We start from the raw sequence: 16714 nt of genomic DNA, 5'->3' as shown, positions 1-16714 counted from the left end.
GAGCTAATTAAAGATTTTGTTGGCGGGTGTACTTCAAATATATACCTTTGAAATATAAACTGTTCACCATAAGCGAATATTTTTCTTAAGTCCATTCATAAAATTTACGTAAATGCAAATCATATTACGAGAAACACTGCAAAATTTCGAGTTCATTATTATATAGGGATATATGTACGGGAGTACGTTTAAGGCAGTTACTTATAATTTCACACGTAAACGTTTATCAAAAAATTTACTTAACCCTTTACTGCATTAGCATTTGGTTTCATTGAAAAGTCTCCCGTTACAAGTTCAAATTGCTATAAAACTATAAAAACTGTTTCAATACTAATCAAGCTTGGCACAAATGCTAACTGGACAATTGCCTTTGTAACGACATGCTCAGTCTTAAATTTCCTCTTACCATGGCAACGAGGGGACATTTCAAAAATGCCAAAGATCAATATTTTGCTTTGATTTTTTCCATCAAAATTGATTTCAAAGTGCTGCAACTTCTCAATTGATTGAGATAGAGTCAAAGGCTTTTCAGCATTGGATAAACGTTACTATATGATCGACCTGGGGTCATTTTTAGCCTCTCACAGGTCCAAAATTTTCTTGGCGGTGAGAGGGACTGCCGCCCCTTTCAAACCCCCCAGACAGAAGGGGGCACATCCCCCTTCTGGCAACCACCTTATGTATCTTTTGGATATGGGGCGGTGCCGAAAAATGCTCACTTTTTCTCACTTTTTTAGACAACATTTCTCAAACAAAAACAAGTGTTGGGAGCCTAAAGAAGGCATTTTTAACCATTTGAGACAACAAATAGGGGGGGGGGGGTAAAAAAGCGGTAAAGGGCGTGTATATCGAGTAATGGGTTAAGAGTGCTTTTCATTAACAAATTTTCAGTGGTATAATGACGATCTTATGCATAAAATTCTCCAAAATTACCATTGTACTATTCGTTTTATATTTCAATTTGCAGAAATAATCAATAACCAACATGATTTTCCGTGAATTATATTTCAATGTTCATACATATAATAAGATATTTCATTGGAAATAACTCTTAAAATCAAAGTGATCCTAAACCTTTTTCATCAAAATTGGTGTTAACAAACTGGATATTTTTTCTAGCATATAGTTTGTTTCATTGTCATTTTTAAATCGTACAGACAAAGTAGGGCGTTTTACATGATAAGAAAATGAAATAGTTTTACAATTTATACAATTAATTAACGGACCACATGTTGTTTTCACGCGACACAGTGTAAGTAAAATTGTTATTTTGAACTGTAAACCCACATACAGAAGTTAAGGCAACATATTAAGCTTAAGAAGTTAGACCAGATGAATTCCAATATAAAATCGACTGTGTACCTAATACTATTAGGAATGCAAACTGCATGCTGTTTTTTATTAGGTAAGTTTAATTGTTTGGTAGTTTTAAGAATATTTAACTTGTAAGTTCATTATAAATGACTGAGTATAATAATGCAATAAAAGACAAAAAATCTGTATTCGAACTTAAGTATTTTTTTGTCTCATATGTGCAAATGATTTGGTGATAATTATTTGTTAATTCTGAATAGCGGGCGAGCACCATTGTATTGCAAGCATGTTTAAATATGTTGGTTTTGAAAACTTTTGTCAGACTGAAGTACAGCAAATTATTTGGCAATTAGTTTGCATGCTCTTCATTGAAAGATTAATCAGATCCCTTGTTCTGTTATTGTTTATGGATCCTATCACAAATTGAGGCCATTTAACATTAGTACGTAAGTTTCCGAAAATTAATGAAATTCTTAGTGCGATATCGTAAAATACATAAAAAAGGATTGATTCACGAATAGTGAATAACATTTTTGATAATTCCCGTCCAAAGAAAATGTAATATGTAAAGTTATTCTCGGTAGATCATTGATAATTCTAAATTTTATTGAATATTGTTTTTCATTTAAAAATAAAATTCACGAACCGCTGAGTTGATATAACTGCAGATATTTCTCAAGAAAACGGTCATATTGGCGGATGGTCGGATTGGAAATGTCAGAAACAAGCAGAGATTTGCTTTAAAAGTCGTACATGTAATACAACTTCCGATTTCAATTGTTCAAGGACAAGTGAAGTAAATATAACAAGCTGCCCTTGTGTTGCAGGTATAAATTTCTTTTTTATGTCGTCGCTTTTGACGCCATGTGATGCTAATAAAATTTTCAAACTTTCCTGTGTCAAACATATATTCGGGGAGCATCACCAACAGTCTATGTTTGCACGAATTGCACGTGAAATAAACTTTTAGCAGATAATTCAAATAAATGTGGTTGTGTTTACTGGTTGTAAACATGGTAGAATTTATTATGATTTGAGAGAGGAGCAAAGAATTTATATCAAATTTCGTGGGTTATTTAATAAATGCGCATCAGAAATGAAAACGGATCTAGCTTAGCTTAAGTTTATGGACAAAATGTATTTTTATATCGTTTAAGTGTCAAACTGTTTAAGGGAAGTAAACTAATGTTTAGGATGGACATCACCACCGTCAAAGCCATAGTTGTTGAAGATGCAATATATACGGTGGAGGAAATAAGTGACATATCGGGCATTAGTGCGTGACCGTCATGTATGATTTTCATCTTGAAAGAAAAGTTAAAGTTAAAGAAAGAGTTATGTACGCTATATTCTTTTGACAGTGATGGAATATTGGCCCGTATCTTTGTGCCTGAGAGGGGTAGTGTTACTGGACCATTTTACCGTGTCCATGTTTTCACTGCTGATCTTAATAACTACATTACAAAGAATCCAAGGCCCGGGGTGCGTACAGGTCAGCCTTGGTTCAAGCTTCTTTAGAGGAGCAGAGAATCGGGGTTTTGCTATATCCCGCTTATAGTCCCGACCTCTCTGCTTGTGAATTTTGGTTGAATCCATACATCAAGTCATGCCTTCGAGGTTGCCTATTCGAATGCCTTCGGAATAACTCTCTACCAGTGTATATACTTAAAGAGGTTTCAAAAATGTTTTTTCGGAATGGATTCTGAGGCTTTAAAAGTATGAACATGTCCATGGTGAATGTTTTGATGGACTCTTATCATTTTTTACAGGTTTTACTTATTCAAAAACGTCCTGTAGTTGCTACTTATTTAAATATGCTACTCGTATGTTAAATTTGCGCGCGAGAATCAGCAAAATATTCTTGCGAGTCTGTTCTTGCACTTGTCCACCTCTTTCGAAGATCTTAAAATGTTTTCTACACAACGAAGGTGGAACATTGAACGAGAGTCTACTGCACGCTTTAAATATAGTATCCAAGGTCATAGTATGTTTTAAAAGTCAAACTATAGGACATGCGTATATAACATATTGTATAGGTATGATTTTTGTCTACAAAACTTCTGTATGCTATTCCCCTTTCCTACCGCCTCAATTAAGAGTCAAGCATTAAATGATGCATAATGGTTATTCTAAGCGTTTCCCATTTATTGATGTATATACATGTAGTTTATTTATTAAAGTTATTTATTACATGCTTAAGAAGGGTGAATGTAGAATGACAGGTGAATCTTAGCCTGTCATGTATGCCTTTAAGTAAGGACTTTAGTTTCCCCTTCGTACATTATTTTGGCACAAATGGGCGCCTGGTTTGAATCACCGATGTTCCTTAAAAAGAATGTCATCACAAGTAATAAAGCAATAGTCTCTTGCGGGCATTTAAACCCTCCAGCAGTCAGGGACAAGTAGTTCAGAGTCAACGACCAGAACCACTCTGACATTGACGCCGCATGTGCAACATAAAAAATAAATCAAAAGAAATGGCTTTTCAACATTAATGAAAAAATAAGGCTGGGAATTCTATTCGAATATTCAAAACACTACCGAATATTCGAAATATTGAAAAACGAATACGAATATTCGGAAAAAAAAAGATATATTACTTTCAAATTTTAATTAAGATCGAAAATTAAACCATTAAACTTTACTTGACCGGGTGTTCACACGTTTTTATGACGAGTGTCAACAATTATCGCCAATAAACTGTGAAAACTTTGGGGTCTAGTTGATCAAATGGGCACCCCTTTCACAGTTTGCAATTTACCTGTTTAACAGTTTAGAATGTAATTTTTCCGATTTTAATTATCTTTTTTTATTGTTTTCTGTGCTATAATCTTTTCGATTAATCAATAATTGTCTTAAATTTTGTGAAGAAGAATAAATCGGCACGCTATGAAAGCATGGAAAGTGTCTATATTCCGTCAGAATATATTAATTCCGTAGATATTACACACGTATGATATTTACTGCGTTACAGCTAAATTAATTTTGATAATATTTTAAACCTTATAAAAAAATAAAAAATATTTAATACTGATAAGTTTCAATATAATTATTTGTTATCGGGGATTCATATTACTGTCAATCAAGTCACGTGAGTTACCTCCCGTTAATAATACAAATAGGATTAACTGAACAAAAGGCAATCAAATTATGAATTCATTTCAAATTGTAAACATATATATGTCGATTTACAAAATATAAAATTAAAAAAACTTTGACGAAGTAGTAAAGGTATTTTTAATCGTCGATTATAACAGGCATATTAAAGTAGTAAAGTATTTGACGCAATCAATTTCGGATATGTATACGTCAAAGAGAAATATTGGAACAAATGTTGTAAAAAACGAATATTCGAATATATTCGAATATGGAAAACGAATATTTAAACATCAAATTCCTTATTCGTTCCAGGCCCTAAAAAAATATTAACGTTAGTCTTCAACAATATTTCTCATGGTCATTTTTATGGAGATTGCTGAAGATTAAGGAAAGGCGTGTACGAATAATTAAATATAGCATTTTTTTTTTTGCTTGCAGAGTGGTCGCCTTGGGGCGGATGGACCTGTCACACAGACCACGATGTATGTTTGAAATTACGCAAAAGAACTTGTATAAGCGGATTTAAAGAAAATGATTGCTTGATGCTCAAAGGGAAAAGCTATGAAGAGACTTATTGTGATAACTTTTGCAACAGTAAGTTGTTGTTTGTGTGATAATATTACGCAAGCTGCTATCACAGAAGTGACGGCATTGCGTGGGTTTGTTACTAAAGCTATTTATAACTATTTATTATTATTAATGAAAAAGTTATTTCTTTCCAAAGAACCATTTGTTTATTTTTTTTTCTTAAAGAACATTTTATTTGAAAAGATTCATCTGTTTCTACTGATCTTGTAACATACTAAATTTGTTTAATGAAAGTTTTGTCGGAAAAGATACATGATGTATAGATACATTTCCATAATTAGATTATTCACATTGTAAATACTTAGTTTTTTTTAAAAGTAAATGTTGTTTTTTTTTCTGAAATAATACGAATGCCTTTCCTTACCTTTGGTTATAGATTTAGTAACATACTAAGTGAGAAGATTGTTTTTACATTTTGATATCATAGAAAATATCAAATTCAATACATACACCTCAAATTGCATTTTAATCTACAATATCAACTACTACAGGCACAACAAATGTACCAATAGAAACTACAATCACGGCGTCAGTAAATTCAGGGTTATATACACCACCTTCTACAGAAGCAACTACCATAACACCCATGGCGTCAATAATGTCTAGTCAGAAACCCCCTTCTACATCTGATGCAACCTCCTTCATGTCGAAGTCTTCACCTCCACAATCCGAGCTTAAGACATCCACTCAATCAACTGCGACATTTGATGTGACATCAAATCATTCAACTATTTCAACAAACACGGCAACCAGTAAACCGTTCAGTACAAGTAAAACCATTGGAATGTCGTCGGCTGCTTATATTTACTGGCTTGAATGGACGGGATGGGAATGCAAAGATTCAACAAGCTTCTGTTTGATGTCTCGCACACGAAATTGCTCCACGTTTAAAACCTATGATTGTGAGGAGAAACTTGGAGGGGATCACTTTCATGTGGAACCTTGTAAGAAAGAAATATGTCCAGGTATTGGAACCTCTGTGGCACTGTTTATTGTTTACCTTGTCTAATGTATTTTACATAGGCATACTTCAGATAAGTGACTTTCTTTATGTAACAAAGAAAAGTCTTTGAAATGGCATAGTTCTGTGTATATTGTAACATATTTATACTAACAGGGGTTTGAAGCGGGTTTCTCACAAAATGATTTTGGCTGACTTATTATTCTACCTGCACAATTTAAGTTCAGTTGTAAGAGGGTATAAGCCCTTCCGCCAAACCGACGGTTTGTTTACCTTTTTGTCCGGCCGTCTAAGTGGATTTCTGCTCTTAAAACTTTCAACCAATTTGTGTAACGAAGTCAAATTGTGTGTCTCGTTAGGAATACAACTTTGAAACTTGAACTTCCAGGTTAATTCTATAATTTATTCCGATATTTGCTATAACTCAATGTCTTAATAATGTTATAAATGGACGTAATTTATTTATACTTGGATATATCAACAACCTTTTTCACAATTCCCTAACTTTATCTAAATTTTATTTAAATTATCTAAATTAATACCTTTATATGGCCTTGATCCTTAAAATGATGCTTTAGAATATGCTAAAATTTGCCCTTATTTTGTTAGTTAAAGGTGGATTTTAATCAAATTAAGACAAAACAAAACTAGCATTTAACCATTATGTTGATCAATTAAGTTTAAAATCCTAACTATGGCCGTAAATTTCTTCTTTATATTAAATTCTTTTTGAAACTTAAAAACGCGTCATCACTGAAGATTATAGGGTGTTATTAAGGAAAACAATTCAACTAAATGGTGACGATATTTGAATTATTCAAAAAGAAGCGCTAAGACATGTACCTTGAAGAAATATTTTCCGTATTTTTAACGTTTTTGTTGAATATTTCAAAATTAAATCGATTTTCAATCGAAAATGGATTTAAGTCAATTTCATCAGTCATTAACTATTTATATATTAAATGTTTAACCGACGTCGACTTTGTCGTTGACATTATTAAAATCTGCATAAGAATCTAAATGCTTAATTTCAAAGTCATCAATAACCTCAGAGCCTTTCTGTAAATCCTTTTCAGTCTGCTCTGTAAGAATATCTAAGCTATCAAATGAAACATCTAGATAGTAATTCTGCGTCTACGATTCATTCTCAAGCTTAGCAAATAGCGTAGCTGTTCTAGCTTCATCACGAAAAAATTCATGACGACCAATTAGGTGTTCAAAAAGATACCTGCTCCGAATTAGTCTAAACAACAGTTCTCCACAGTACATTGTCAGCGCTTGACAGTTAGATATTTTTCTGTAAATAACGTTTGTTTGTAAGTTTTTCCATAATCATCACATCGATATATAACTTCAACAATAACGTAAAGCTAGTAGAATATTTAAAGTCAGTGCATTACACTCTAGTTAACATGTGAATGCTGCACTATATATGATAAATGTAAAACGAAAATCCCGTGCATTTTAGGCTCTGATAATCAATATATAATATCCTCCGGTAGAGCACGTTGAAAACACGAATATAAGTATACTAAATGATTTCTCCCTTTATAGTTTTAGCGGAAGAGAGATAAATTGTGCATTTGCTTGATCCGGTAAGTTCCATGTACTGCCGTGTCAATTTGGAACAACGAATTTAAGGGTCCTCTAATCCTTATTCCTGTGGATGTTTGCGAATTTGCCGATTGTTCTTTTCCATCTTAACAGACATGTACTTTTTATCCCCTTCCGCGTAGCGGAAAGGGGATAATAAGAATGGCATTCGTCTGTCTGTTTGTCTGTCCGTCCGTAACTCTTTTGTGACCACTCAACAACTTTTAAACCGCTGAAACTTTTTTGAAATACTTTGGCACAAGTGATCACCATAATGAGACGATGTGCAGCAACCAACAATAGTTGGGTTGCTACCTCCAAGGTCAATGTCACACTTAAAGGTCAAATGTTTAAAAGTCTTCATTTTATAATAAAAGTCTACATTTCATGTCCGCTCCTTAACCTTTTACCGATGAAAATGTTTTGAAATAACTTGGCACAACTGATCACCGTCATGAGACGACGTGCAGAGCTTAGTATTTGGGTTGCTACCCAAAAGGTGAAGGTCACACTTTAAAGTCAAATGTTAAAGAGTCAACATTTCGTGTCCGCTCCATAACATTTTATCCGCTTACATTTAAAAAGAAATACTTGGAACAATTGATCACCGTTCTAAGAACATGTACATTAGTGCGCTTGCTATTTACAAGATCAAGGTCACACTTTAAGGTCAAATGTATAAAAGTCTACATTTTGTGTCCCCTCCATAACTTTTAAATAGCTTGGCTCAAGTGATCACCATTATTAGAAAATGTTTAGGGTGCAATAATTGGGTTGCTACTCCCAAGGTCAAGGTCCCACTTAAAGGTCAAGTGTTAAAAGGTCTACATTTCGTGTCCGCTCAATAAATTTTAAACCGCTGAAAAGTTTTTTAAATAACTTGGCATAAGTGATCACCATTATGAGACGATGTGCAGAGCCCAATAATTGAATTGCTACACCCAAGGTCTAGGTCTCTCTTATAACTCAAATGTTAAAAAGTGTACATTTCGTGTCTGTCCATAACATTTAAACCGCTGCAATGTTTTTAAGGTAACTTGGCAGAAATGATCACCATAATGACACCATTGGCAGAGCACAATAATCAAGTCATAACCCTGAACGTCATGGTCACACTCGAAGGTCCAATGTAAAAACATATATTTTTCATGTCCGCTCTATAACTTATTAACAATTCAAAGGTTTAGAATTACTTGGCACAAATGACCACCCCTATGACACAATCTGCAGAGCTCAACAACCAGGTTGCGTCCCCAAAGGTCAAGGTTATATGTTCTCCATAACTTTTTGACTTTATGCCAGATTTCAAATAACTTGGCACAAGTAATCACCATCAGGAGACTATGTGCTTATGATATGCATGACACATCATCAAGATCATGGTTGGCAAAAGGTCAAGATATTCACATTCATTTTCACTGCGGAAGGGAATTTAGCTGTCCTTCAGACTGCCTTGTATATTTTCCATTGTGCACGCGGCACGTCATCTTTAATGAGTATTACGTCATTAACATCCGGAGAAATTGAGACTGTCCACTTAGCGACTTTAATTTTGTTTATGATCTTTCCCGAAGACTAAGTATATACTTATTACGCCAAATTAGCAAACCTTAGCTCTACCATGCGGAATACAGAATTGAATCTTATTTCACTGAATTCACTCTTACAATTAATAGGATTGTAAATGTCTTCATAATGGAAGTAGTAAAGAAAATCTGGCAGCTTCACTCTGATTAGCATGTTGTTGCCTCCTTCCGCACCTTAACATACAGTTAGAAACATCTAGCCGTTAAGCTAAATTGTTCGGCTTCTTCGAGGCAATAGAGTTGAACACATTGGATTTTTTTTTTCATTTGTACATATTTTTGCCATATACACTCGTCACTAGAAAGATAATTTCTTTGACACTTCTCACCTCGTATTTTGTTAACGAGTCGTTATCACTAGGCTGTGACCCTTATCAATTTCGTTGAGGACGAATTGAATTCGTTAATTCCAAATGGTGTAACATTGTTGACTGATATCACGTTAAAAACACTTTCCTTTGTTACTTTTGAATGTTCAGAGGCAGTTTTAAACAATTTAAAACCTTTTCATCAGGAGTATAATTTTCATCAACACCATTAGTATCATTTACTATGTCTAGCTATTTATCTTTTGTTAATAACAACCATTCAGGACCATGTCACCAGAACTTGTCTTTACAGAGATTTGATAAGTCATATCCTCTGCTAGCTATGTCGGCTGGATTTTGTTTTTTATTCAACACTGAAGGTTGACATTTTAATGACGCCTTATTTCCTTGACTCTGTTTTCTATAATCTGAGAATCTGAGAGCAGCAATCTTGAATCCAATCGTAGCTTAATATGTGTCCTTACGAAGAGCAAGCACCTTATGCGTATCTAAACTGTCAATGCCTCAGGTTTTGGTATTGCCATGTGCTTTACCGGAGTAATCCGAGTTTTAGAGAATATCAAATCGGACTTGAAATCATCTTAGTTTTGTTTGCTGTAACAAAAGGATGGATGTAGCAAAATTGTTCACAATTACAGTCAGAATTATTATTCTGAAAGTTAGCGAATGAGCTTAAATTTCGCGCACAGGTTATTGATTTATACCCATATCAATAATATTAAATATTAATCTATAAGCATTTTTTCAAGTGCAGTCATGTCAAACACATATGAGTGTAGTTTCGTAATGTACAATATTCATGTGAAACATTTGATGTTTCAACTCCGTTGGTATCAAGCCATATGATTATTGAAAAAATAACGACATAATTTTACTTAATTATAAATTTTCTTACGCTATTTCATAAGATTAAGATTTACCTTTATACTCTTAATGTATTTTTTCATTTATGCATCAATGCAATCAGAAACTCGTAAAAGTGTAACATGGAGTGAAAAAGTTTTCCCTTGCTAATCCTCTTATGCGCTTATGCGTTATCTTAAATAAAAATGTTATTACTTCAATTTTGTTTCTGAATCATAAAGGAATTTAGTATGGTAGACAAAATACCGCAAGTTGCTTGTTATTTTCACAAATCCATGAACAGAGTAGCTAAAAGGTACAAAGTTTTATGTTACACATACAGCGTCTTGGTCAGACTGGAATACATGGACATGCAGAATTGAGAAAACTGGACCATGCAACATGACACGGTCTCGTAAATGCTCTACTGGCCCTGATGCAGGCTGCGGATTCAATTCTCTTGAACACAAGCCTTGTGATGACGTCACGTGTCCCGGTATGAAACTTAAAGAAATATCGTATAAAAGTTCAGTGTAACGTTGTTGGTGGATTGATATACATTTTGTGTTAACAGTAATGTTCCGAAACTAGCGCGTAAAATATTAATAAGACAAGCGATTGAGTATCGTTATCATGAAATTTAAATATTTTACATAAATATATATGTTCGTCTCTTTCGGTTTAAGGTTTCACCTGCATAACTTGTAGCAGCTCTAACATTTGCATTATACCGGACTTTTTAAGAATTATACTAAGGCAATAACTGATCATTTACGCGTAATTGAAAAAAATAAAGTTAAGTTTGTGCTATATGATCAAATATACAAATAGCATGTGGATATGCATGCCACTGATCCTTAACAAATAAAATGCATATGTGAACTTCCGTAGCTTTGAGTCGTCAAATCCTAAGTGAAGAATGTGGAATTTATAAAGCCAGAAGCACGTTTGTACTTAAAAGATTGGTATCCTGCAGTATTCTTCCATTATTCTATAAAAACTTCCGACATTAGTGAATGGTGAATGATGATTTAGCCATGTGTACATAAAAACCATTAGTTTTAAATTTTGTATTACCGGTATTTCTTTTGCAGAGCTAAAGAAACTTGGTATCTTAGGTCATTGCAAGTATTTCGGTAAGGTTTATTGAACTCATTATTCAAGAATTGCAGTGACATCACCCATATATGTTTATTTTGTCACACAGATTTATATATGGAAATGAATGAAAAAAGTGAAATCGGCGGAAAAAGCGATATTTTTCTACTTTTGTTATCATGATATCTGCATGCGGCTTAACACGGTATAAAATTACCCCCCCCCCCCACACACACACATACATAGCATGCATTACCTCCCATGCTTGTCAATTTGAAAGTTATTTTAATGCAATAGCAAGTTTAAGATAAGAAAATAAATCTTATTTATCTATCATTTTCATGTAAGCTAATAAAAATCGTATCATGTGATTTATTTGCCTACATTCATCATAATCTCTTCCAAATAGTTGCCATTGTCTCAAAGAGGCAAATACTGGACACATTTTGAAATATTTTATCGTATTTGCTTTCGAATGTTACTTTGTTGCAAATAAATCACATTGTGACTTGAAGACATATCCGTTAAAATTAAATACAAAAGCCAAATGTCTATTTATCTTATAAGCAATTTTCTTTGTATACCTCAGATTGTTTGTTAATATAATTATGTGACGTTATATTATTTCAGATTCTTTCAATTGTTCTGACGCCGAAGCTTGCAAAAATCCAAACATACTACTTATATGTTTTGCAGATGCCCACGTTGCCAGTAAAATTTGCCCAAAAGCATGTGGATGTTGTCATGGTAAAATACAATCATCCGACATATAATTTTAAAACAAATATTTTTTTTTCAAAATAGCGAACAACAAAAAATCTAAAACTTGTGTAAGAAATGTTGGTTCATTTTTAATTTTAATATATACTGTACACATATAACCTTAGTTTTAAAATCCTGAAAAGGGTTGATTTATCACAAGCACCAAAAACAACAATTTTATATGAAAAATCTATTGCATACTTGATTCATTAATCCTTAACTTTTTTGACACATATTTTGATAGATACGCTCACTTCTTAAGTATGTTACATGGTTTCTTTTAGAATATAGTGACATATTAAGGTAGGTCGTTGAACTTTATTGTTAAAATATGTACTTGAAATGAATTTCGACGCATAAAAATTGATACAAAATACGCTGGACTTTTCGGCGTTCGAATCCTGCCAGCATACTTGGATTAGCTGAAGTAATTAGTTGCTCAGTAATCACAATAAAAGTCGGTGGTTTTTCTCAAAGCTAATCTCTCACTTCCAACACACTTTATTAATGCATCACGGTGCACCTCCGTTTACAACAGATAAGTCAATGTCTTGTACATATTTTGATGATGTTATAATTGTAAAAAGAATACTTTATTTGTACCGCCGGATTAACAAAAGAAACCTAAAGATACTCTCTTTTATTATGCAAGGATGGTGTTTCGGAAATGATTGAATGTTGTCATGTGAGCTTTATTATTTCGGTTTGACATAAAACACAAAAGAAAATAAAAACAAGTAATGCACATGCTTTTAGTTCCATTATGATTGATTTTTATTAAAACATCAAAATTCATTCTACCCTTGTACATATAACTGGAATATACGAATATTTGCTCGCAAAACAGTTGATCCACAATGGACTCCCTGGAGTGATTGGAGGTGTGAAAGAACACTCACTATGTGTAGAATGAAACAGAAAAGAACATGTTCTACTGGGAATAAAACTGATTGTAAGGGTGTTTCGGAAAGAGAGGCTGTTTGCGATGAAAGTATTTGCCCAGGTAATTCATTAAAAATGCATATGGATTGAAAAAAGTATGTTAACCGTTAAAAAGTAGTAGTTATTAGTTAAAACATATTCATAGATGTTCGTATATTAACTGTTAGTTATTGTTATTTTCATGTTTCATTATAAGGGAAGTTAAATAATTGCTACTCATGTGTCATCAAATAGTCAAAAAAACTTAGATCTTGTTCTATAAACAAAATAGATACAATTGTTAAGCATGTATTACTTTATGGTGAATGAAAGGCAATAAAGATTCAATATACAATACAGAACCCAAGTGGGAATCTTGGAGTGCCTGGAAATGTCAGTAAAGGCCAAATAATACGTGCAAAATGAGTCGTAATAGAACCTGCTTTGAAAGAACACCTTGTATTGGACAGTCACATGAAGAAAATGATTGCTCGAGTACAATGTGTCCAGGTAAGATGATTCCTTGTCCAAGTAAGATGGTAAAATGATTCTTTGTCCAGGTAAGATGATTCCTTGTCCAGGTAAGATGATTCTTTGTCAAGGTAAGATTATTCCTTTTTTAATAATTGATTCTTAAAAATCAAAACACCTAAAGCCCCGTGCTTTTCATTTTATAGTCGAAATATTTAATTAGATATTTAAATTCAGAAAAATAAGAATATTTATATAAAGTATAAATAACTAATATCTTTTATGTATTAAAACATAGAAGAAAAAAACATCTTTGCACAAAATAGTTTTTTTTTTTTCATTGTTACAGACTTTGTTGGTTTGAGAGTGGACTGTAGTTTGACAGTAGGTATCATTTAGTTCTACAGTGAGTGTTTGCACATGAATGAGACCAACCTGTTGAAGGTTCTATGATAGCCGCCGTTTGACCACACCTGTGGATGTTTCTATAAAATTTTACCATTCCATGTTAAATATTGAATACTGTTTAAGCCGGTTCTATGGGGGCGTGGATAGAAGCTTGAACTTTCAATGACCGTTCGTGAAAGTCTCTATCAAGGCGAGCCTGCAATATTTTCAATATTGCCGTTTTGGGCTTTCTTAAGGGATTCCTATTCACTATTTTTTCAGAACTTAGTGTAATTGACTATTATTTAAAAACAGTTGTTCACGACGAAAGTAATGTCTGCCGTGATTAACTTTACAGAACGCGCATTATCTTTAAAAGCCTATTCCCTACCTTGAAACAGTTTTAACCAACATAAGAATGGTACAAAATTCATGTAATTCATTCAATTCATATTTATACATTTCATACATCCAAACAATTTCGAGTATCATGTTATGTACCAGGTTGTCCGTCCGTCCGTCCGTTTTCCAAGGCCAACATCAAATAGTTTATAAGTTCATTTCGTCAATTATGCAAGTTAACTAAAGAATTGCCCAACAAGTTGGATTTTTTTATTTATGTGGAAAAAAATGCCACATAAAAATCAGAGAAAAACCCAAGAATCCCTTATATTTGCACGTTCGTCCGTCTGTCTGTTAGAAATTTGGATTCCCTTCTGTACGTTTAGAACCGAATGAAGGAAATTAAAACTACTCGGCAGCAGTGATTATCGTAATTAGACGATATGCAGCGTGCATATTTGGGCTTCCACGGGTGAAGGTGAAATCATTATTAACTTATTTAAAAGATTATCTCCGCAATGTATTTTAGCATCCTCAGAAATCCTTATCGAGATATGCCCAGCTCCGGTGTTAGCTAAGTGTACAAGAACTAATATAGAGAATACATGTAAGTCTTATCGTTTTTTACTAAAATGCTAAAAGCTAAGATATTTTGCTTGTAACATTGATTTGTGTACTTTTACAACTATAATTTAAATAATGGCCATTTGATATTGGTCACGCAATTTGGTTCACTCATTAAGGAAAGCGCATCAAAGTCTTCTGGTGTAAAACTGAAATGCACAGAACTTAGGCATATTTTGTATGCATTATTGCTGTGTACCTATACGATTGTAACAAACGTTATCGTCCTGGAGATAAAATGGCTTTGACTATGTGGATATTTATGTAAAAACGAGGTAATAAAATGGAAAATTATCTCTAAAAAAAGCTTTTTGATTTTTAAACGTGTTGGGGGTAATTATTTTATGCTATTTAAGTGCATGTTTAATGTAATGTTTTCATTTCTTTTTATTCAAATCATTTACGTACAAAGTATGGGCTTAATCCTATTGGACTGAAAATATTGATAAATATTTAGACGTGTTTGAGTCGAAGCCGCTATTATGTTCACTTATTATAACCAATATATTCAATATCAAAAAGAATGTCTGGAAAATTAAAGTTTCTGTCCACACTTCTCTAGCACCGGCTGTAGCATAATTCAACATTTAATCACGGTAATAGTGAAAGTTTGAATTTAGAAATATCCGCATACGGCGGTAATCATTAACCTTCAATAAGAGAGGTTGGTGTCATTCCATAAAAAAGACGTATGGTCCCCAAGAAAAAGAATGCGTGTGCCTTAAACAATAGACAAAACTAAATAAAATGAATTTTGAAAGGGAATCAGAGGTTATGAGTCAGTCTGCGTGTCACAGATTTGACTTCAAAACACACATTTAAAAGCAGGGCACATATTTAAGGGTGATTATATAATATTCAGTTAAGGAATACTGAAACCACTCGAATAGAAAAAAAAACACCAGTTGGGGGGGGGACTGAATGTACCATAAACACAACAATAATGTTGTGTTGAACGATCTTTAAAGATCGAAAATATTACATCTCTGTTTTACAGATTATAAACAAGTTTACTTTCTGTTATCGTGAAAAAGGTTCAAGTTAAACTATATAGGCTCCCGAGTAAGGTACAGTGATCGGACGTTATACGTGCTTAGAATAGCAAGACAGGGTACACATTAAACTGTATAGACTCGCAAGACAGGATACAGTAAAAGATTATATGTTGTGTAATTGTATATATGGGGCGACGTTTCACGACGTATTCACAGCACAAACAACGTTGATGTGGCGAGTAAAATAGGGATAATTTAATTTGTAACTTTTTACAGTAATGCATCATAGTTTTTCATATATTGTATAAAATATTCGTTTTCTTGTTATTTAAATCTAAACCAAGAAATGTATTCTATCAATCAACAGGTCATGCCCTTGTCATTCAGATCTCAGATTTGTTTAAGTTGTTTTAGATAAAAACTGAAAAAAAAATTACCATTTATGAGAATATGATTATATTATCTGGGGGTTGTCCGGCAAATTAATAATCTTCCTTATTGTAAACATTTAAGAAATTATACGTATAAGAATTTTGAAAGCAAAAAATACATAATCTAGCAAACACATTTACTAAAAACCAATTATGATAATTACAAACATTTACAGTATTTCAAATATCACCCAAAGCACCCTATGTCATCACAGTGATAAGATTACTCGCGCTAGTTTCAGTAGGTATTAACATAAAAGTGAAGTTCCCCGTGAACCGTAGACCATGTTACCGCTGCGATGGGAATAAAACGAATGTTAATTCATAAAGACATATGTACCAAAAGCAAACTTAAGGTCAGAACTGCATA

The 16714-nt window shown here is 33.2% G+C and overlaps 2 protein-coding genes across 2 annotated transcripts in view; both read left to right on the top strand.

The window, feature by feature from the left end:
* LOC132743562 (mucin-2-like) overlaps positions 1-16714 on the top strand; it is a 76058-nt gene that overhangs the window by 15635 nt on the left and 43709 nt on the right. The window lies entirely within an intron of this gene.
* On the top strand, positions 1274-13598 carry LOC132743541 (semaphorin-5B-like). The gene is made up of 9 exons (XM_060732075.1): positions 1274-1405; positions 1983-2141; positions 4852-5007; positions 5493-5966; positions 10657-10809; positions 11408-11449; positions 12042-12158; positions 13021-13176; positions 13455-13598. Exons 1-9 carry the CDS (start codon positions 1333-1335, stop codon positions 13493-13495), a joined length of 1371 nt encoding a protein of 456 aa, XP_060588058.1. The 5' UTR covers positions 1274-1332; the 3' UTR covers positions 13496-13598.

This window comes from Ruditapes philippinarum, unplaced genomic scaffold (genome assembly GCF_026571515.1).
Source record: "Ruditapes philippinarum isolate M1 unplaced genomic scaffold, ASM2657151v2 ctg3926_1_1_1_1, whole genome shotgun sequence".
Lineage (NCBI taxonomy): Eukaryota > Metazoa > Mollusca > Bivalvia > Venerida > Veneridae > Ruditapes > Ruditapes philippinarum.
Note: the sequence above shows the minus strand (reverse complement) of the source record. Positions and strands in the feature narration are given on the sequence as shown.

Excerpts from the sequence above, each read along its gene's own strand:
- LOC132743541 (XM_060732075.1), top strand. The coding sequence starts at position 1,333 with ATGAATTCCAATATAAAATCGACTGTGTACCTAATACTATTAGGAATG. Across the intron at positions 12,159-13,020 it reads AGCATGTGGATGTTGTCATG|TTGATCCACAATGGACTCCC; the intron begins GTAAAATACAAT and ends CTCGCAAAACAG. Across the intron at positions 13,177-13,454 it reads CGATGAAAGTATTTGCCCAG|AACCCAAGTGGGAATCTTGG; the intron begins GTAATTCATTAA and ends TATACAATACAG.